General features: G+C 34.8%; 4 protein-coding genes across 6 annotated transcripts; 2 read left to right on the top strand and 2 right to left on the bottom strand.

The window, feature by feature from the left end:
- Positions 1-1,042: 1,042 nt before the first annotated feature.
- On the bottom strand, positions 1,043-5,001 carry LOC130494411 (autophagy-related protein 18f-like). Its single transcript, XM_057005004.1, has 6 exons — positions 4,314-5,001; positions 3,023-3,838; positions 2,697-2,924; positions 1,845-2,576; positions 1,588-1,757; positions 1,043-1,497 (listed from the first exon to the last, which is right to left on the bottom strand). The coding sequence occupies exons 1-6, from the start codon at positions 4,500-4,502 to the stop codon at positions 1,326-1,328; spliced, it is 2,307 nt and encodes a 768-aa protein (XP_056860984.1). The 5' UTR covers positions 4,503-5,001; the 3' UTR covers positions 1,043-1,325.
- A 3,273-nt stretch (positions 5,002-8,274) lies between these two features.
- On the top strand, positions 8,275-10,251 carry LOC108844151 (thiamine thiazole synthase, chloroplastic). Its single transcript, XM_018617369.2, has 3 exons — positions 8,275-8,732; positions 9,336-9,824; positions 9,910-10,251. The coding sequence occupies exons 1-3, from the start codon at positions 8,328-8,330 to the stop codon at positions 10,069-10,071; spliced, it is 1,056 nt and encodes a 351-aa protein (XP_018472871.2). The 5' UTR covers positions 8,275-8,327; the 3' UTR covers positions 10,072-10,251.
- A 487-nt stretch (positions 10,252-10,738) lies between these two features.
- LOC108846359 (uncharacterized) lies at positions 10,739-14,080 on the bottom strand. 3 transcript variants are annotated; one of them, XM_057004962.1, is made up of 11 exons: positions 13,657-14,078; positions 13,020-13,115; positions 12,786-12,889; positions 12,577-12,716; positions 12,287-12,499; positions 12,117-12,205; positions 11,941-12,046; positions 11,766-11,863; positions 11,424-11,687; positions 11,247-11,328; positions 10,739-11,118 (listed from the first exon to the last, which is right to left on the bottom strand). In XM_057004962.1, the coding sequence occupies exons 1-11, from the start codon at positions 13,744-13,746 to the stop codon at positions 11,102-11,104; spliced, it is 1,299 nt and encodes a 432-aa protein (XP_056860942.1). In that variant the 5' UTR covers positions 13,747-14,078; the 3' UTR covers positions 10,739-11,101. The 3 variants fall into 3 exon arrangements, with proteins under 3 accessions (XP_056860942.1, XP_056860941.1, XP_018475094.2); XM_057004961.1 differs by lacking the exon at positions 10,739-11,118 and having other exon boundaries at positions 11,224-11,328; positions 13,657-13,748; positions 13,847-14,080; XM_018619592.2 differs by lacking the exon at positions 10,739-11,118 and having other exon boundaries at positions 11,224-11,328; positions 13,657-14,079.
- A 994-nt stretch (positions 14,081-15,074) lies between these two features.
- On the top strand, positions 15,075-17,684 carry LOC130509527 (glucose-6-phosphate/phosphate translocator 1, chloroplastic-like). Its single transcript, XM_057005661.1, has 5 exons — positions 15,075-15,751; positions 16,186-16,411; positions 16,546-16,768; positions 16,993-17,206; positions 17,368-17,684. The coding sequence occupies exons 1-5, from the start codon at positions 15,281-15,283 to the stop codon at positions 17,377-17,379; spliced, it is 1,146 nt and encodes a 381-aa protein (XP_056861641.1). The 5' UTR covers positions 15,075-15,280; the 3' UTR covers positions 17,380-17,684.
- The last annotated feature ends 3,572 nt before the right edge of the window (positions 17,685-21,256 follow it).

The raw sequence follows: 21,256 nt of genomic DNA on the forward strand, positions 1-21,256 counted from the left end.
CAACGGCAAATCATAAAGTGGTGGTTAGATAGAAAAAAATATAAAAGGAAGCAGTCATAGAAAAAGCGGTTGTCTATTATAAGGCAATAAGTGGTGGTTACAATAAAAAAACTATACATGTCTCGTCGTAGTTATATTAAAGGTATGTATATTTGTAATTTTAAATTGGAAACAACATATATCAACTGGTCATGATTCAGTTTTAATAGTATTGATAGACCAAAATTGAAGGCAATGAGTGAATATGCTTAAAATAAATAAAACAAATCAGCGTGAAAGATTAGATTTGCATTTTAGCAAAAAAAAAAAGATTAGATTTGCAGTAGTACTTTAAAAAAAAAATGGTGGGTATAGTGAAGTGACGACGTTGTTTTGACAAAGACAGACAGATCATTTGACTTTCCGATGTTGTCGCGAACCCATTAGACCCCCAAATTCCTTCATTGATCAATTCGCTACTGATATGGTGGAGGAGATCAATGGATCTGATAAAAAAGACACATCATGGAACGATTTTTGGAACTCAGAAACTAAACTTCAAACCATGAAACTATTTTGGTTGATGTATAAATACCAAAACTAATTTATTTGTTCACCATATCTCAAAATGTGACGGATCGGTATCTAACATAACGTTGACTAACGAGGTGCTAGTCAAGGTATGTTTTCATGCTACGGATTGAAAGTTGGGTTAAAATTTTAAATAAATTCTCAATTCAAATATGATTTATTTAGGTATAGAAAAGCATGATGAAAATTATTGAGGTAGAAAAAGGCTCTTTTCCCATCCATGTTAGTATCGCAAGCAGTTGATGTGCAAGACTTTAGAATTTGGCTTTGTGCTGAAGGAAGGAACTTGGAGAGAGAAGTCAAAGCAAAGGCAACACACATGTTATAGACGAGGAGGAGCTGTTTGTATTCGTGGTTAGTGGTTACAAGGATGACATAGCTTAAAGTCCCTCTCTGAACGAAGACATTGGAGCTTCAACTTCATAATTTACTTTTTGAGGACTAATTTCCTCCTTAATATCTATCCCGACCCTTTCAAATAACATGTATTATAAGATTGATTACAACTGTGCAGTAAAAAGAGTTAAACCTTTCTATTTTAGTTTACATGCTAAGATATAATTCATGAATCAATGAACATCCGTAACAAAAGAAAAGTAGTATACAACTTCTATTTACAACTTCTTTTCCTTTTTCTATACAATTTTTTTTCCACTGTTTATTTTTGTTGTTGTTGAAGTTGAAGCTGAGTTTGTGGTGAAATAATAAATAAATGAATAACAACATCACCCTTCTTCATCGTTTTCAGACGTGCTTTAGGTCTCTTCTTCTGATAGCGAGCTACCTTCTTCAGACCTCAGGCTCTCTTCTTCTGATCTCAAGTTCTCTTCCTTGCTATGTACAACTCCAAACTCGGTTTCTGTTCCATGACCCTCTAGAGGAGCCACGTGATCACCTTGTGTAGTGTTCCTTGGCCTCTGGAATGATCTGTAGCATTAATATTAATTGTCAAGAAACTATGACAGAGACCAAGAGAAAGAAATAAGTAGTGAGAGTAAGCAGATTCCAGAAACTCACTCTCTCATCACTTGTTGGGGTTTTGGAGACTGGAGATAACCCCACACTGGAACCAAACCTCTTCTTCTTCCTTCGACCGTTCTTGTTTGGATTCCTTCAATCTCCATCTCCCCTCCTCCTCCACCATTACTCTCTTCATCCACACCCAACACCCACTCTTGAAACCTAAACTGTTTTGTGCAAACAACAAAAAGTATTTAGAGACATTCACACTTAACACATAACAAGAAATAAAATAAAAAGAGAGTTTTTTTTACATTTCTCCTTCCCCATAATGGTAACTGAGACGGCTGATACATTTGCAGTTCTGCTTCAGACATGTACATCTGATGCTTATCCTCCCCACGAGCCGCCTTTCCTTTCTTAGTAACTTTCCAAGACTCCTCAGCACTCTGCTTCCTAACAATCTCCGGAAACACTCTACTTTTAGAATCCGAACTTGCTCCACCTCCTCCATACACGTCACTGTGCTGATCTTGCATCTCTCTTCTGGACTGGTTCTGAATCATAGACCACCTCCTCATCGGCTCAACCCCTACTTTCCCTTCAGTCTCCGAACCAGACTCAAAATCAAACCCTGCCATCTCATGACCACCGCCCTCAACCTGATTAGCCTTCAACGCATACTGTGTCATACATCCAGAAGGAGCAAACACTAGAAGGTTCCTCTTCAAGCTATCATCAGAAGTAGCAGCAGAAGAACCATAGTGGTTGTTGTTCTTGTTCTGTTCAACGGAGTAACAGAAAGCTGATGCGGTTGCACCAGGTAGAGAGCCTCCAACCATTCCAGCTGCAGCTGCTGCAGCACCGCTCATTGTTCCCATCCACCCGCTGATGTTTCCGCTTCTTATCCTATTAACAGCTGATAGAGGAAGAGGAGCATTATTCCCTTCTCCCTCGGGATTGATCTCAAACAGATGACTTGTCCCTCTTGAAGAGCTGATGGCTATCAAACTGCTATCATTGCTGAAACTGATGTCTTGGATCACCTGAAAAGGGAAATCTTCTTCAGATTAATCCTAATCAACAGGGTAAATGTTAACCGAATAACCGAATAACCCGAGCTAACCGAACCCCCTGGCCTAGTTAATCTCAAACTGATGTCTTACCGCATTAGTAAATCCACGCTGGAGCCTGAACAGATGCACAAAAGACGCATCACTGCTTGTACTTGTAGAGGCTCTCGGCAGTATCCTGAAGACGTTAATATTATGTCCCTGAATCGAAGCAGTCACAAGAAGCATGCCGCTTGGATCAAAGCTCAAAGCTGAGATAGGACTCTTGTGTGCTTTAAACTGCGTTACAACGCTTTTGCTTATAATATCCTTGATAACAACCTGCACACACACACACACACCACAACACATATATATGTATAAAACCACAGATCAATGTAAAAATTAACTAGAGGAAAGATTTGGAGTATTATTAATACCATTCCTATGCTATCTGCGTCCACCACATTGTCATTAGCAACTCCAATGCCTTTCAAACCAGGAATATACGGATTAGGCAGAACCTCCGAGCAGTACCTAGAGAACGACTTGTACCCTTTGTCACCAAGAGTCACGATCCCGGAAGCGATCTGCCTGCTAGATTCTCTCGCAAACTGTGCAACGCTGGGAGATGAGGATAGAGTGATGAGCTCCGGATTGAAAAGCGTGGAGCTCGAGTCAGCGACACGGTTTCCGCTGTAAGCGATCCAACGTGGACCAACGGCGAGAGGACCGTATCCAACACCCAAGGAGGAGCCGTAAGCGATTGAGTTAGTGACGATCATGTATTCCTTCACCAATGTCTTAGCATCAAAGCAATGTATCTGAGCTGCTTGGAGGACAGCAACGATCCGAGAACTACACCTAACGGTATAGATAACAGACCGGAACCTCAACGTATGGACATAAGACTGAGAGCTTAACGAGTAGACATGCACATTTGTAGGAACCACCACGGTCTCAGGATTGTCAGAACCACCGCTCTGTCTACTACTCTGTTCATCCCAAGAACTGTCACCACAGACAGCCAAAAGCGGACGGCTGTCGGAAAACCTATCGTCAAACTCCTCGGAGGTTATAGGGTTTGGCAGCATCTGCATAAAGGAGGCTTGTCCATCGTGGGAAGACACTATAACATGGACGTTATCTGTTTCTTCAACGTCCCAAATTTGAAAACCGGAGTGAAACGCAAGTAAGAGAACTCTCCGTGTATCTCCGTCTTCTTTCTCTAGCTTATCAAACCCCGCCCATAGTACCTTTAGCATTTAAAAAAAAAAAAAAAGAATCCAACTTTTTTTAATAGACTGACTAACACAAGATTTCGAAAAACAGAGCACTCCAAACAACCTAAAGTTCTAATCTTTTTAAAGCTATCAGACAAATGAAGCAAACCCATTATATAGAACCCAACTTTTTCAATATACAGAACACTCCACAACCTAAAAGGTTCAATCTTTTTAAAAACAGAGCACTCCACAGCCTAAAGGTCTAATCTTTTTAAAGCTATCAGACAAATGAAGCAAACCCATTATATAAAGGTCTTAACTTTGCAATGTTTGTATCATAAAAGAACCCAACTTTTTTTTCAATATACAGAACACTCCAACAACCTAAAGGTTCAATCTTTTTAAAGCTATCAAACAAATGAAGCAAAACCCATTTTATAAAGGTCTTAGCTTTGGCTAACACGGGAGACAAAGTTGCTTAATTTGCAATTTTTTTTTTAAAAACCTGATCGTGAAGAGATTCGACGTCGCGGTTAACGGCGGAAGAAGCGGCGGAAGCGGCGGAGCGAGCGACGGTGGAAGCGCCAGAGGAAATGACGCGAAAGAGAGCACGGAACGTAGAGGTCCGAGCTGATCGGGACACAACACCGTCGGGAGCTGTCGGCTTCAAGGAAACGTCGCCGTTTTTCCTCATAATGTTGATCGTTTTTAGCCCTTCTTCAATCAAACAGAGTCTCTCGATTGCTTCCGATTTTTAAAATTACACAAATTGGTTTGAGAAATTTTCTGAGATTTGGTGGAGACACAAATCAAAGCTTTGATCAAAAGGGAAAAAAAAAAGATTGAAAATATGCAAAAACCCAGAAGAAAGAATCAGTGAAAGTGAAAATAGTTAAGCTGGATCGTTAAGGAAGAAGAAGATGATGATGATACAGACCTAAAATTAAAAAAAAAAGGAAAAAAAAAAGAAGAAATGAATCAATAGTTTCGTGTGTTTTTTTTTTGGGTGGAGAATTGAGAAGCAAAATGAAATTGAGAAACCCAGAAAGAAAGGGGATTTAGCGTGTCCGAAAGGAGGAATCAGATTAGGACTTTGGAAACGTTTAGGAACAAGAAAGGGGAAATATTTTAGGATAAGAGACCAAACCTCTTTCTGTTTTCATTAAACTGGTTTTTTCTTTTTCTTTCTTTGAAAAAAAAAATGAAAAACAATATCAAGAGGATTAACATCTCTTTTACGTATCGTCTTTGTATTTACTACAGAGAAGACAGATACACTCACCTTGCACGTCTCTTTCCCTTTTATTTATTTATATTTAAATAAAAATTAATAATATTAATTGTGAAATGTCTGTATTTGTTTGTTAGACCAATAATTAAACCAAACAAACCTTCCAAATTTTGATTGAAACTCAACAGAGACTTTTGGTGTTCGTGTTTTTGGTGGTTTTGCTGTCGATTTTAACGAACCGAGTCTGAACCAATTTATAGCTTATTTTAAAATTCATCATTCATTTAATCCTAAATGCTAACCCAATCAAAATCCACCAAAGTTACTACGACGTGCGCTATTCTTTTATTTTATTTCATTTTCCGTGACGTGCGCTAGTCTTACATGAAGAATTTCATTAGTTTACTTTTTGATTTCTATATTTTAAACTAGTTGTATTGGTTTAATATTTAAGATTCACAACTCGGTTTTAGATAATTACGTATTAGATGTATCTTAACATAGATCAGGGCCGTCTCAAACTTTATACGGACCCTCTTCAAAAAAAGACATTTTTTAGTAATCTAAAATAATTTGGACTTTTTTACAAAATATCATTATAATATAAAATAAATACATTAATTTAATTATTTTATATCTAAATAACACTATTTTCTGAGTTTTAATGCAAAATCATCGATCAAATCATCAAATTTGATCATTTTCTAGCCATTCTTTTAGTTTTTCATTTTTTTTTACGTTTATTATATCCAAATTAGAAATTATAATCTATAAATATAATAGAGTAACAAAATCTAGATACTAGTTAGAAAAAAAGACAAGGCACTCTTTTTTCTTGTCTACAAAAGTTGTAGGCTAGATTTTTTTTTGCTTTATGTTTGCTATTTTTTTTCTTAAAAAACGGTGAAGAAAATATATATTTTCTTCCTATCTATAATCACTTATTAATATTTTTTCCTAAACATAATCAAATTAAAATAATGACTTTCTATACTTCAATTGAATATTTAAACACACATCAACAACAATTTCTTACTTTCCAAAATATATAAGTGATAGAAATACTAATAACTTCCTAATTTATTGCATTTTTAGTTGGTTATAGAAACAAAACAAAGAATTGTAATTTATATTTATTGGTTATAGCTATGAAAATTAAATTCAAATATAGATAATCTTATATTTTATAAATATATGCTTTTAAATTTATAAAGTTATAACTATTACTTAAATTATGGACCTTCTAAAATTTTGGATCCTGTTCGACCGCTCCACTTGCACGTACTAAAAAACGGTCCTGAAAGCACTCTTTTTTCTTGTCTACAAAAGTTGTAGGCTAGATTTTTTTTTGCTTTGTATTTGCTATTTTTTTCTTAAAAAACGGTGAAGAAAATATATATTTTTCTCCCTATCTATAATCATTTATTAATATTTTTTCCTAAACATAATCAAATTAGAATATTGACTTTCTATACTACAATTGAATATTTAAACACACATCAACAACTATTTCTTACTTTCCAAAATATATAAGTGATAGAAATACTAATAACTTCCTAATTTATTGCATTTTTAGTTGGTTATAGAAACAAAACAAAGAATTGTAATTTATATTTACTGGTTATAGCTATGAAAATTAAATTCAAATATAGATAATCTTATATTTATAAATATATGCTTTTAAATTTATAAAACTATAACTATTACTTAAATTATGGACCTTCTAAAATTTTGGACCCTGTTCAACCGGTCCACTTGCACGTACTAAAAGACGGCTTTGACATAGATAAATAAATATATGTGTCGCTGATTCAAGTATCTCTCAGTATCTGGCATGAAGAGAAAGAGGAAACCTCTTCGAAATAAGCATGTGTTATTCTCTGTGTTTTGGTTTGATTTACACAACTTCAAGTCGCTTATATCAAAGATGTGTTACCTCAAAAGATACTTCTGAAATGATCCACAAGGTTAATTGTTGGTCTGGCTTCCCTCTAAACTTCCTCGCTGTTGAGCTTGATGACGATGTCTTTCACATAATATCTCTAGTCATTCTGTTCATTTTACCTTTTAGATGTATTCTTATGTTGAGGTTCGGGTAAAGAAGAAAAGGAAGAAATCTCTGTCTTGTGTCTAAACCATGATTGCATGTGGTGGTTTTCGCAATCACAAGCCACTTATGTATATAGTTTGTATGTACTAAAAGGATATTTGTCATTGCCCCTGCCTATTGTTAGCGATCAGTCTCCCTTCAAATCCAATGTGAAACAACGATTTAATGAAGAAGAAGGTAGGGAAAATAAGTTACATTACTTGACATAAAAAGTCTCTAAAACTACATGAAGCAAATACAATCTCACTATATCAACACATGCACATAAAAGTTCATCACTTGGAGTCTTGGATGCAAACTATGTAACTATTTTCGTTAGCTTATAACTCTCATCTTTTCATAATCTAGAAAATCTTGAAATGCTACACCAACGACTTAGTTTCCTATGACAACTGGACCACTACTACTTCCATAGTCAATAACCACCTGTCTTTTTTTGCCTTATGTTTTCTTTTTCTTTTTTGACTGAAGCCTTGTGTTTTCTTTTTGCGGCATATGTTTGTATCGAAATGAGTTCGGTGGAGCTGTGAAAATATTCATCAGAATCAACGCTCTATACAATACCTTTTGTAACAGAAATAGTGTCACCAGACTCACCACCTTCATTTGAGCGCTTAACCTAACTCATTACTCACTAGTCCTTCTTTGGAGTCTAAATATCAGGACCATCTTTTGACCATGTACGAAAAGCAGTTAGATATGGTTGGTGGTCCTTATTCGAAAGAAATTACTTAAGCAACAACGTCAAGTTGTGGACTGCAGACTTTGGCTACTGAATTGCAGATTTTATTTTGGTCCAGAAGAAAATAAAAGATTCCATGACCAAAAAGAACATTCCTCTATTAATTCATAAATACAATAAAAATTGAATTATCTTTTGTGTTTGGACACCATAAATAACGAACTGTCTTTTTCATTAGTAAAGTCCAAATCCATATCTATCGTACAAAGATATCTCACTTTCTTGCGTTCGTGTCACCACACACTCATAGCAAATGGTTACACTTACTTCCAGACAAAAGCTTCCAGATATTTTATTACCATGAACTGCATGTACTTGAATACACAGATACCACGACCATTCATTCCTTATCTCTGAGTCCTCTCTTCAGATATTTCTTCTTCTAATTTAAAGCCACCACCATAATCATCACTGAAGCCTAAACATACTCTCTCAAATGGCGGCCGTTACTTCTACTCTCTCCCTCTCTTCCACCAAGTCTCAGAGACTCTTCGACTCCTCTTTCCATGGCTCATCCATCTCCTCCTCGCCTGTCTCCGTCGGTCTCAAACCACGATCTGTCTCCACCGTATCCGTTCGCGCCACAGCTGGTTACGATCTCAACGCCTTCACTTTCGCTCCGATCAAGGAATCGATCGTGTCTCGCGAGATGACGAGGAGGTACATGACGGATATGATCACTTACGCCGAGACTGATGTTGTCGTCGTTGGCGCTGGCTCCGCTGGTTTATCATGCGCTTACGAGATCAGCAAGAACCCTAACGTTCAGGTCGCAATCATCGAACAATCTGTCAGTCCCGGCGGTGGCGCGTGGCTCGGTGGTCAGCTTTTCTCCGCCATGGTAATATTCTCTCTATGTTAAAAGAGTAGGTCCAAGCACATTTACTTGGAACCCAAGAAGCCAACCATATCAAACCGAATTGAACCAAATTTCATAACAATATTTCTATAACAAAACTGAATCTAAACTGAAAATATTAATTATATTTAGTTTGGAATAACTAAATATGAGTACTATTTATAAACTGAATTAATTTATATATAAAGAAAAATTATCCAAATATTTCTAAATTCAAAATCCAAATTATCGGAAATACTCTATATATTATCGAAAATATTCGAATCATCGGAATTTATTTTTCTGAAAAACTTATCCATTAAATTTATTCAAATTAGCTGAAACTACCTAGAAAATCAGAATTGAGTCGAAATTGAGTTGGACCTGATATTTTCTCAGATACTAACTGGTTTTCGACTTTTATCCAAACCGAACCAAAAAAAAAACTAAAATAGCCAAACAAAAAAATGAATTTCATAAATAACCAAATGTATCTTATGTTTCTTAAACCGAGAATAAACAAAAAAAAATACGAACCGAAAATAGAAATGCCTAGGGTTAGTAAAGAGCTATAATGTCTGAAAATTGTGTGTTCATATTTGACAGATAGTGCGCAAACCAGCTCACTTGTTCCTCGACGAGATTGGTGTACCGTACGATGAGCAAGACAACTATGTCGTGATCAAGCACGCTGCTCTCTTCACGTCCACCATCATGAGCAAGCTTTTGGCTCGTCCCAACGTCAAGCTCTTCAACGCCGTCGCCGCCGAGGATCTGATTGTGAAAGGAAACAGAGTAGGTGGTGTGGTGACTAACTGGGCTCTCGTCTCGATGAACCACGACACACAGTCTTGCATGGATCCTAACGTCATGGAGGCCAAGATTGTTGTCAGCTCGTGTGGTCACGACGGTCCTTTTGGAGCCACCGGTGTGAAGAGGTTGAAGAGCATTGGGTTGATCGATCATGTTCCTGGGATGAAAGCGCTTGACATGAACACGGCTGAAGATGCGATTGTGAGATTGACTCGAGAGGTTGTTCCCGGTATGATCGTGACCGGTATGGAAGTTGCAGAGATCGATGGCGCACCAAGAATGGTGAGTGTCTCTCCCACTCCTTGACCAATCTGTGATTCAATAAGTGTTTAAGATCATGTTGTGAGTTGATGAATTGGTGATGCAGGGACCAACGTTCGGAGCTATGATGATATCAGGACAGAAGGCGGGACATCTCGCTTTGAAAGCTTTGGGACAGCCTAATGCTTTGGATGGAACCTATGTCGGAGACCTAAGCCCGGAGCTGGTGTTAGCCGTTGCTGATTCAGTTGAAACCGTAGATGCTTAAGGACAAGGCATTTTAAAGTAAGAAAAAGTTCCTTGATTCTTCTGATGTGGAAGGAATTGCAATAAAGGAGGAGTTTTAGGTGTTTTAAAATCTTATTTATGTTTTTTTAACTTTCTGGTGTCTTTGTTTCTTTTGTAATGAAAATGTTTATTTGGTATCAAATTGCGTTAATTATGTTCATTCGTAATGTGTGTTCTTCCCCGATCTTTTATTGGTTTTGTGAGTACAAGCAGCTCACTTATAGCTTAGTCTACTTTATATAACTCTATTGCATGTTCTGTCTCTAGCAGTTTCAAAATATATATGATCTGAGGACTAAGTTTATAACCAAAGACATCAGTGTCACTCTCTCATTAGCTTTCCTTAGAAAACAGAGGAAACTAGAGGGGGATCAACAATTATGCTCTGCCTCTCAAACTCAGTTAACTTCTTTGACCTAATTTTTTTTCTCGATTGCGTCCCAAGTAAAACCTGATGAACTATGGAGATACATTTGGAACCTTGTTAATCTCATTCTGATTCTTGCGTTAGTACCCCTATTTTTCCGGCATTATCTTTTGCTCGAGACAGCGATGCTCCAAAGAAAGACGACTAGCCACTACCAGGACTGGTATATTGAATTAGACCCTAGGATAAAAAAAAAAACGTGACGGCTCAAGCGTTATCCTGAAGACGATAAAAAAATAATCTTTATTTACATAATCCGACTTATGAATACAACAATGAGTTTACAATCCAGGAGGAAGATAATTTTTCTGTGCTTTTACTTTTTCCCTTTGTGTTGTTAATAATACAAAACATAAAAAAAAAAAGAGAACACAAGGCTTTTTACATCAAATATTACAACATGGGTTTGTATGAAGACTTTGCAACGAAAAGGTTGTGTGCTGTGTAATTTAGGGAATGCTTGTCGCCCAAGGGATCATAAATCTCTCTGACCAGTAACTGTTTGTCGCCGGATTTTGTGAGTCATCAGATACGTAAAAAAAACAATATACAAAAAGGCTTTACTCATGAATCTTCTCCAATGCTATTTCTTGGCCTGCTATAATAACAAAAACGAAAACGATTATAGAGACTTAAAAGACAGCTGAAGAAGTTTCATTGTGAGTAATATCAGTAGAAACTTGTGACAGAAACAACTCTAAGAGACTAAAGGAAAATGTCTAAAAACCTTTTTAGATACTTCTTGTGAAGTTTCATTGCACCAGCACAGGCTTTCTTAGCATCCAAGTTACCCGTTATGTCGTTTAAGATCTAAGCAAAACAAACAAATGTGTGGTTTATTAATTGAAAAAGAAAGCTGTTAATAAAGAAACAAAAACACTGTGAGATCTCTCGTCATTCATTACCTTAACAACATCATCGAGTCCTCGAGCTTCGGTCATAAGCTTAGAACTCTTGTCCTTCAAAACACTAGCCACCAAGAACACCGAAATAGGCAAAGGACCTTCTGCGCTATTCCCACCGTTCTTCATGTTCTCTCTCTCGTACTTCCCACATTGTTTTATCGACTTCGGTTTACCTTTCGAGGAACCTTCCGTTTTCTCTCCCTCGAACTCAGGCTCCTCGTACAGAGAATACATCTCAGGATCATACTCTAATGCCCACATCATCTGTGCTCACAGAAAAAAAGTCTTTATTAGCGTGCGGTTCAAGAAAGAATGTTTCTGAGTTTATTATAAACAGTTTACCTCCCAGAGATACAAGGAGTCGCAGAAAGAGAACTCTCTTCTAAACTGTACCATTATCATCCGGATCGCAAAGAGATAGTCACCTCCTCCCAAGTTCTCTGCATTTTCATGATAAGATCTCCTCTAAGGCTCAAACATATAGGCTAAAAGTGAGGGCGAGAAAGGTTTTACTTACCTAAGTGGTGGTGAAGTTTGGGGTCAATGATCTGAGTGATAGAAGCCAAATGAGTAAGCTGTGCTTCAACTCCAACTGATCTTCCCGTGCTCCGGAAGTTTCCTCGCTTTACAAAAGAGAGTGTCAAGACTCAAGAACAAACATATAAATAAAACAACAGAGAGGTGGTAACGTACCAATCTTCGCATCAATCTTTCAAAACACCAAAAAGCATCAGCTTCGTCTTCAAGAAGCATTATCATTGGTGAACAAAGATCACTCATTCCTGTTCCACAAGAACCAACCAATTTTTTTCAGGGCATAGAACAAAAAATTCTACTCTTGAGTCTAAAGGCTTTTTTTTTACCTTGGCAATACCCAACGTCGTCGTCTATCCAGGCGTACAGGGCTAGAATGTCCCAAAGCTTAGACAAATTCTCCTTCTTCTCGTAGAACACCAATGTCCTATCCGTGCGGTTTACATCAAGACCTATCTGGTGAAGTGTTAGCATCCATTGGATAACTTTCTTGTCCAAAGGTCCTCTGCTTTCAAGCTCCTTGAAGAAATCTGAATTTTCACCTATAATAAAAAAAATCTTAGTTTTACCATATCATGAGGTTCTTAAGCATAAGAAGAGATACAAAACTTTGTGTTACCTAAGTTTGTTTCTTGTAGCACAAGAGGATCGAGAATGGGTTGACCCTTCTCGGTGATCACAGGCGCGGTAATGAATCCACCACTTCCGATGACCGGAAACATTTGTTTGCATTCCTGCTTCCAAGAAGCATACTGGGACCTGAAAGAGAACACGTACTAGTACTTTTATAAGTAAGAAGATTAATGCAAGAAAGACAATCATCATCACCTTCTACGTTGCCGGATTTGCTCTCTTTCTTCAAATGTGCTCTTCGGATCATAACAACCAAGTAAGAACTCCCACACTTCTCCTCTAATCGTTGGATGGATCCCCTAGATATACACCCAATCAAGAAAGCAAGCAAACGGGTTTGGGTATATAAGGCTAACACTATGAGTTATTCAAGTGGGTTTTGTATGTTTAGAACAAATCTAGTTTGCAAACAATGTTTAGAGACTTTACCCCTCGTTGGATTCGGTTTAGAGTCTTGCCCATATCGAGGGATCCTTCTTGTGTAAACGCAGCTTGCCATTTTCTTACACTTAGAGTTTTACCAGGCTGCACACAATCATAATTGAAGAAAAAGAAAAGTAGTGTCAGCAATTGAGACTCTGACTTTCTCTAGACATAATCATGTGTAAGCAAAGATCATCTGCTGAATATATGAAACTAGAATAGCGCTAATATCAATAACATAGCATTACTAATTGCCAAATAACTAGTAATGAATTCTATTATCTCTAGTCTGATCTTTATCCAAAACAATAAAGAGTACATTCACCTAACAAAGGCATACAAAATCTCCAAAATCCAATGAGAAATCTACCTTTCTCTAAACACAATCATGAGAAGATCAACCTAATTAACAAGCACTAATAAAATCAATATTCCTACGTAAACATGCCATAGGTCGTTCAAGAAGCCTTTTCCATCAAACACATGATGACACCTAATAATATGGTAAAAGTTCCAGCATAAAAACAACACAAAATAATGTCCTATGATATAAAAGAAAACAAAGTCAGCAAAGACAGCAGAAACCAATCCAAATACTAATCAAACATTTAATAAGATGAGACATAAGGGAAAGGAAGGATACTTTGATCTTGAATTTGGTATTGGGGACATCAGTACACTCGGGGCGAATCTGGTAATATGAATCTGCTGGTTCTGCTGGGGCTCCCCACATTTCTGGAAGTTTTTTTTTCAATCCCAACAAAATATAAGAAAATGGGAAAAACAGAGAGACAAACAAATAAAATTGGAGAAGAGAAGAAAAAAACTGGCACCCTCTCAAAAGATTGATTCTCTCTTTGTCAAACTGAGAAAGAAAAGAGAAGAAGACAAAGTAGAGATCTTAAGAGGGGGGTCCAGATCAAAGACAAAAGAACTTTTCTTGTTTGGGTTGTTGCAATGTGTTACGTAATCATTTGTTTCCTCTTTACATTTCATTTGTTTTTTTTTTCAATTGGATGGTGTTTGGAGAAGCAATGACTTTTGATGGTGGATATGAGGTGGGATCGTTTGGTCAAGCTCTTTGATCTCTATCTTTAATTGTCTTCTAATCCCCTAATTAGAAAACGAATTCAAAGAGAGAGAGAGAGAGGGAGGAGCTGTCTGTTGTTGACGTCACGTACCGTTAAATGTTAGGCCTACCCAAAATTGATATTGGCTTGATTTGAGTCGGTTTGGTTAAGACCAAAATCGATTTCTCTCTCTCTCTTTTTTTTTTAACAAGATTTCGCTCTCTCTTTTTATACTCAAGAATACTAAAATTAATCGAATTAGAAGAGAAAACGACTTTTTTTGCTGGTTTCCTTTTTTTTTTCTTTAATTTAAACCTTACACACGCTAACTTTGTTTTTATTTAAGTAATTTATATCACATAAATAATATCATATGTAAGTTATTTAATTTGTAATCTGGAATGATTTTCATTAAAACTATTATTCTTTTGTTATTCAGCATAAATTTATTTTATTGAAACCTTCTATACAGTAGATTTTAAAGTATTTGGTTGGTGTAAAATCTACAAGTATAAAAATGTAAAGTTTATTGTTTAATTTTTCTGAAAATATATTTATTATTATAGTAGTTTATCTATTTCCCAAAATATTTAAAAGCTTAATAAAATTAAATTACTTTAAATATTAAATTGAATATTAGATTATGCTATCTTCCATCAACAAAACCATTCAATAGTTTGGTTACTTCAACTTTTTACTAATTCTATAATTTGTTATTGGAATAATCGCATATTCCTCCCCCTCGATTTGTAGATTCGCTCTCTGTTTCCTTATGTAAATTCCACGTTACTGATATAGTTCAAAGCCGCCTCTAATCAAATCGTAAGATCGACGCAAATTAGAAACAAATCAAAACAAATCATAGAAATTTTAGTAATTTGAAAAATACGCAATAACTTTATTTCTGAATTGTATTTTGTCAACAAATAACAAAATTTTCTCGAAAAAGTAGGCAAACAACTAAAGAACATAAAAAGACAGTAGCGTTCGTGTACTACTGCACCCATAGTTCGTGTACTAAACATATAAATTCTCTTTCCCTATAAACATTGCAAACAAAATCTTTCCAGGTCAAAACACTTTGATCCTCTTTCCTACTTTAACAAAAGTTCTCCGACATCTAAGCTTTAATATTCTTTTTATTTTAATTCGACGAAAAAGCTTCTTTTTTTAATTTACTTTCTATTCATTCCGGCCATGGTTTTATCGGCGAAGCAGACTCTCTCTGCTAAGATCGGATTCCCCACTCCACTTTCACGACGGAACCCAACCTCCTCTCCTCTTTCCCTCTCCTTCCCATCGACTGCGCTTCCAAAACGCACCGTTTTAACCCTCTCCAAGCCCTTGCACCTCTCTTCTCTGAGAGCAAACTCTCCGGTGAGATGCTCTGCCTACGAAGCCGATAAATCAGAGCCTCAGCCGGTCGACGTCGAAACGAAGCCGGAGGCGGCGAAGAAAGCGAAGATCGGTATCTACTTCGCCACTTGGTGGGCTTTGAACGTTGTGTTCAACATATACAACAAGAAGGTGTTGAACGCTTACCCTTATCCATGGCTTACCTCCACGCTCTCTCTCGCCGCCGGTTCGTTGATGATGCTCGTCTCTTGGGCTGTTGGCGTCGTTGAGACTCCCAAAACTGATTTTGATTTCTGGAAAACACTTTTTCCGGTAAGTGGGTTTGTCGGAAAAAAAGTTGGTGGGTCTTTGCTTAGACTTAGAGAAATAAAGTTGGAAACTTTTTTTTGGGGGTTTACGTAAAGGTGGAAACTTTATGTTAGATATCGATGTTTAGGATGATGGGTATTGAGGTTTATGGTGAAATCGATTGTTGTTTTGTTATTACCTGAGCCGATATGCATAGTTTTGTTTGCTACCTAGTAGAGAGAGAGAGAAGAAAGTGATGTTTTTTTTTTGCTGTGTTAGTTTATAAGCTGCTGAATCTTGTTATTTTGTTATAATATAAATATGAAATTTCATAGCTAAGTTCTGAGATCAGCATGTTGTCTTTTAGCTTCTAGTAAAAATCATTCAGGTTTTGAAGTAGTTTTTTTTTTGATAATTGGTTGTAGTAAAAGTGTTTTTTTTTATTGGATTGATTATAGGTTGCTGTGGCACACACAATTGGTCACGTGGCTGCGACGGTGAGCATGTCAAAGGTTGCGGTTTCCTTCACACACATCATCAAGAGTGGTGAGCCAGCGTTCAGCGTTCTTGTCTCCAGGTTCCTTTTGGGTGAAACGTTCCCTGCTTCGGTTTACCTCTCCCTCATTCCGATCATCGGTGGTTGTGCTCTCTCTGCCCTTACTGAGCTTAACTTCAACATGATTGGTAATAAATATATATATATATATATATATATATATATTCTAGACACACTCCATTGTTATGTTTTGTCTTCACAATCCTCAAGGGTTAAGCTAAGCTTCTATAAGTCATTGTAATCTTTCTGTTTTGGGTCTTAGGTTTCATGGGAGCGATGATCTCGAATTTGGCATTCGTGTTCCGTAACATCTTCTCAAAGAAGGGAATGAAGGGAAAGTCTGTGAGCGGAATGAACTACTACGCTTGTCTCTCAATGTTATCTCTCTTGATCCTTACGCCCTTTGCTATTGCGGTTGAAGGACCTCAGATGTGGATCGATGGCTGGCAAAAGGCTCTCTCAGACATCGGACCTCAGTTTGTCGGGTAATTTCCCTCTTAAAATCTCTTACAAACTCTTTTTAAACTCAAAGTTTCGGTTTGATGTTTTGTCCTGTTAGATGTAGCCTTGTCCTGTTCCTAACCCATTTAATCAAGTTCTTGTCTTTATCTCTCAGAATATCTGTTTTTATCCGAATTATTTAAGAGTCTTTTAGTTATTATGTCTATGAAAACATCTCATCTCACATTCTTTCTATCAAATGTTGTAGGTGGGTGGCTGCGCAGAGTGTGTTCTATCACCTCTACAACCAGGTGTCTTACATGTCTTTAGACCAAATCTCTCCCTTGACGTTTAGTGTGGGTAACACCATGAAGCGTATCTCAGTCATCGTCTCCTCCATCATTATCTTCCGCACTCCTGTCCAGCCCGTTAACGCTCTCGGAGCTGCCATTGCTATCCTCGGCACCTTCTTGTATTCCCAGGTAAAACCACACCGCACACAAGCTGTCTCTTGGCTTCGCTTTACAGCCACATGATGACCCTTTAGCCATATGAATAGACTAAATATCACTCTGTTCAACATCATAAAAAATCATGGTATCCTGATGATACTTTATCACGGTTTTTTTTGCGTGTCCTGCAGGCAAAGCTTTGATGGGCAATATATGGGAGTGCTCCAGTCCGATGCTGAGCTCGTGATTTCGGTTAAAATCCGGGGGAAAAGAGCTTCACGTAGATTTTTTTTCCTTAATAATAATGAGATTGGAGACGACAATGTTAGTGTGACAGGCAGTTTAAAAAAAAAAATTGAGCTTTTTGGGATTTAAAGTGTTTGAATTTGGGGGAAAATTAGAAAGATTACCTCTTTGTAACTAAAGTGGGACATACAAATTTCCCCTATAGTCTCTTTTCAAATATGAGAGAACTATTTCAATATATAGAGAGAATGATTTCACTCCAGCTCATTTATCTTCCTGTTTCTTGATCTTATTCATTGAAGTTACATGAATAAGTACCATAATTTTAGTTAAGTAGTTGTTAATTCTTCTGAAGTTATCATATAAGTATAATTTTTAGTAATATTCATCATCATTTGTAAAAAGTATTCTAAAAGAAAGAATGCTTATAATTATAAGGTATGAATTTTGTTGTTAGTTAAGTAATGATGATGTTTGGGAATAAAGCAGAGGCATTAGATTTGGTTCGGTGGCAGAGATAAATAGAAAATAGATGTCTTTTAGGATTTCAGAAGAGGCAGAGATATGTTCAGTGAAGAATTATACTGAAAGGAGATTCTCTATATCTCATTTTGCTTATTTGTTTATTAATTTGTTCATCAAAGTCACCACCTTTTTATTTATATTAGTTAAGATCACAAGCTGCACACGACAGTAGCAGACAGCATATCATGCTTGTGCCTTGCTTGTATATGCAAAACTGAGCTTTCGTAGAAAACAGGTAAAAGAGACATTTAACCAACGTTTGAACATCAAAGTGACAAAAAAAAACCAACGTTTGAACATCTTTATCTCCTCTTCCACTGAAGTTAAACACGACTCTGGTTCCGTTTGATAACCTCGGACATAGCTTCTCGAGGTGAGCTAGCACGTGAGAGGTCTCCAGTGCTGGGATTATTCCCTCTAACCGCGAAACTTACAAATAAAATGCAACAGAGCAGGTGAAGACGATACGAAGTAAACAACATATTTTACAGTACAGAACAAAAGACTATGAGAACAATATCAATCTTCTAGATTAAACTGAAGACAAGCAACACAGAAGGTCATTAAGCAATTTGTAAAACATATACATGTTTAAAATTAGCGTGTTTATAAAATATTATGACTGGTTAAATATCAACTGCAATATTGGTCCAATAATCATTTAGCAGTATAAAATATAAAAATTATTAATTTAATATAACTAATACAGTATTACTTTTTTATAATTTAGATCAAAATTCTAATTTCAAAATAATTTTGTTACGAAGATTTAAATCAGACTTTCTTTAAAGAATATTTTGTTTGGTTTATATACTTCATCCGTACCATTTTAAGTGATGTTTAAGCATTTTTATTTTGTTTCACAATAAGTTATGTTTTCACATTTCTAGATAAAATTTAATATCAACAAAAATTTGCAACCAATTAAAAAATACTACAAATTTATTTTATTGGTTAGACTGATTTTATTTAATGCAATTTTATGTAATCAAGATAAATTGCATATAAATTTGTATTTTTTTATTTTTGTGTAAAAACCTTAAACACCATTTAAAATGGTACAGAGAGAGTATGTATATGTTTTTATATTTTTATATTTATTAATATCTAAAATATTAGGTGAACATTTTGATTTAAAGTTTTTATAATCTAAATGATGACATTGTTACTGAATAAAAAACAAAATAAAAATGTATCGATATATTTTTATTTACAATATTTTAAATTAAAATTTAATTTAATATTTTAAAATTACATTTATTTATATATTCACTATCATCCGTAACCATAATGCTAACAGAAACCAGTCTCTGATTTAGCAACTTTATGATTGCTACAAAATGTCAACAGCGGATACCATCCGTAGGCGCATCATTTGTAGATAATAACCAAAAACCAATCAAATCACAGGTTATGAAATATGAATAACATTTTAAGTTTTTGTATGGTTTATTTATTTATTCAAAATAATTTTAATATAACTATATCGCTGATCAAATAATTAAAAACAAACTAAGATCTATTAAAGCATTATATCTTTTTTTAAATTTCAGTTTATTTTAAATTATAAAAATTTAAAATTTATGATGAAAATATATTAAAGTTTATAAAAAGTACTATTTACTCTTTTACTTTATTAAAATGGTCAGTGTCAGTGAAGAAATTTTGAGAGTATATATATATATATTAATCATTTAATCATTTAGAAGAAATTATCGTTATACTCTAATAATTACAAGAATTTTTTTAAATAGTAAATAGTAAATAGTAAACTTTCTATATAGTCGAGGGAACCACATCCGCTAGTTAGTGTCTTTCTATTTCTGTTCTTTTAAGATTCAAATATGGATCTTCTTCTAGGGTTCTTTAATTTTATGCTTGTTGCAAAATTTTCCAAACTTATGAGCTAAAACTCATACTTGTATTTTTATGCATTTTAACTGAAAGCCTTATTACAAAAAAAATATTGTCGTTATTTTATTTATAAGATATTATATTTTTTTACTTAAATGTTCAAATAATTATTTTCATAAATCAAAACTTGTTTAGTAAATCAATTTATTAATGATAACAGAACTTTTGATCTACGAATCTTGAACTGACTTATTCAAAATCACTTTCCAAAAAAAAATGAAAATACAATAGATGGTAAGTTGTAGCTCCAATTGAAGTCGTTAATTATTTTGGGTATATATGGTTTTAACACAGTGGTTGAAGGAGTTCGCAGATACTGATGTATGTGATTTTAAAAGTTATCAAGCAAATTATATGATTGGCATATCGTTACAATTTGGTATGTTTCTAGAATACTTATGACTAGTTGACTATGTAATAATACAGCGGTTTAATAATATATTATCAATATTTAGTACTAAAATATTAAAATCATATTATTATGATACAATATAAACTATTTATTTAATATAGTTAATAACAATACTATGTTTACTTTTTATTTTGTTTAGATGAAAGTTTTAGATTTTATGATGATTACATTAGATTTTTAAAAATATATTTGCTTTGGTTTGAATATATTTTTATATGTACTTATATTAATGTCTAAAAGTTATAGTGAACATTTTTATTTAAAGTTTTTGTAATATAAATTATGATTTTATTAGTAAATACAAATCAAAATGAATCTATATATTTTATTTATAATATCTTAATTTTGAAATATTAGTTTAATATTATTTAAAATTCGTTTAGTTATTTCCACCTGAAATCGCAAATGTTAACAAGAAACAACTGCTGATTTTAAAAGGTTTAGAATATCTTAAAATGGTATAAAATGGTATATCTTAGAATATCGCAAATGTTAACAAGAAACAACTACTGACTTATTCAAAATTACTTTCCAGATAAATGAAAATACAATAGATGGTAAGTTGTAGCTCCAATTGAAGTCGTTAATTATTTTAGGTATATATGGTTTTAACAAAGTGGTTGAAGGAGTTCGCAGATATTGATGGATGTGATTTTAAAAGTTACTAAGCAATTTATACGATTGGGATATCGTTACAATTTGGTATGTTTCTAGAATACTTATGACTAGTTGACTATGTAATAATGCAGCGGTTTAATAATGTATCATCAATATTTAGTACTAAAAATATTAAAATCATATTATTATGATACAATATAAAATATTGATTTAATATAGTTAATAACAATACTATGTTTACTTTTTATTTTGTTTAGATGAAAGTTTTAGAGTTTTATGATGATTACATTAGTTTTTTTTTTAATATATTTGGTTTGATTTGAATATATATTTTATATGTATTTATATTAATGTCTAAAAATTAC

The sequence above is a fragment of the Raphanus sativus genome, chromosome 3, assembly GCF_000801105.2.
Source record: "Raphanus sativus cultivar WK10039 chromosome 3, ASM80110v3, whole genome shotgun sequence".
NCBI lineage: Eukaryota > Viridiplantae > Streptophyta > Magnoliopsida > Brassicales > Brassicaceae > Raphanus > Raphanus sativus.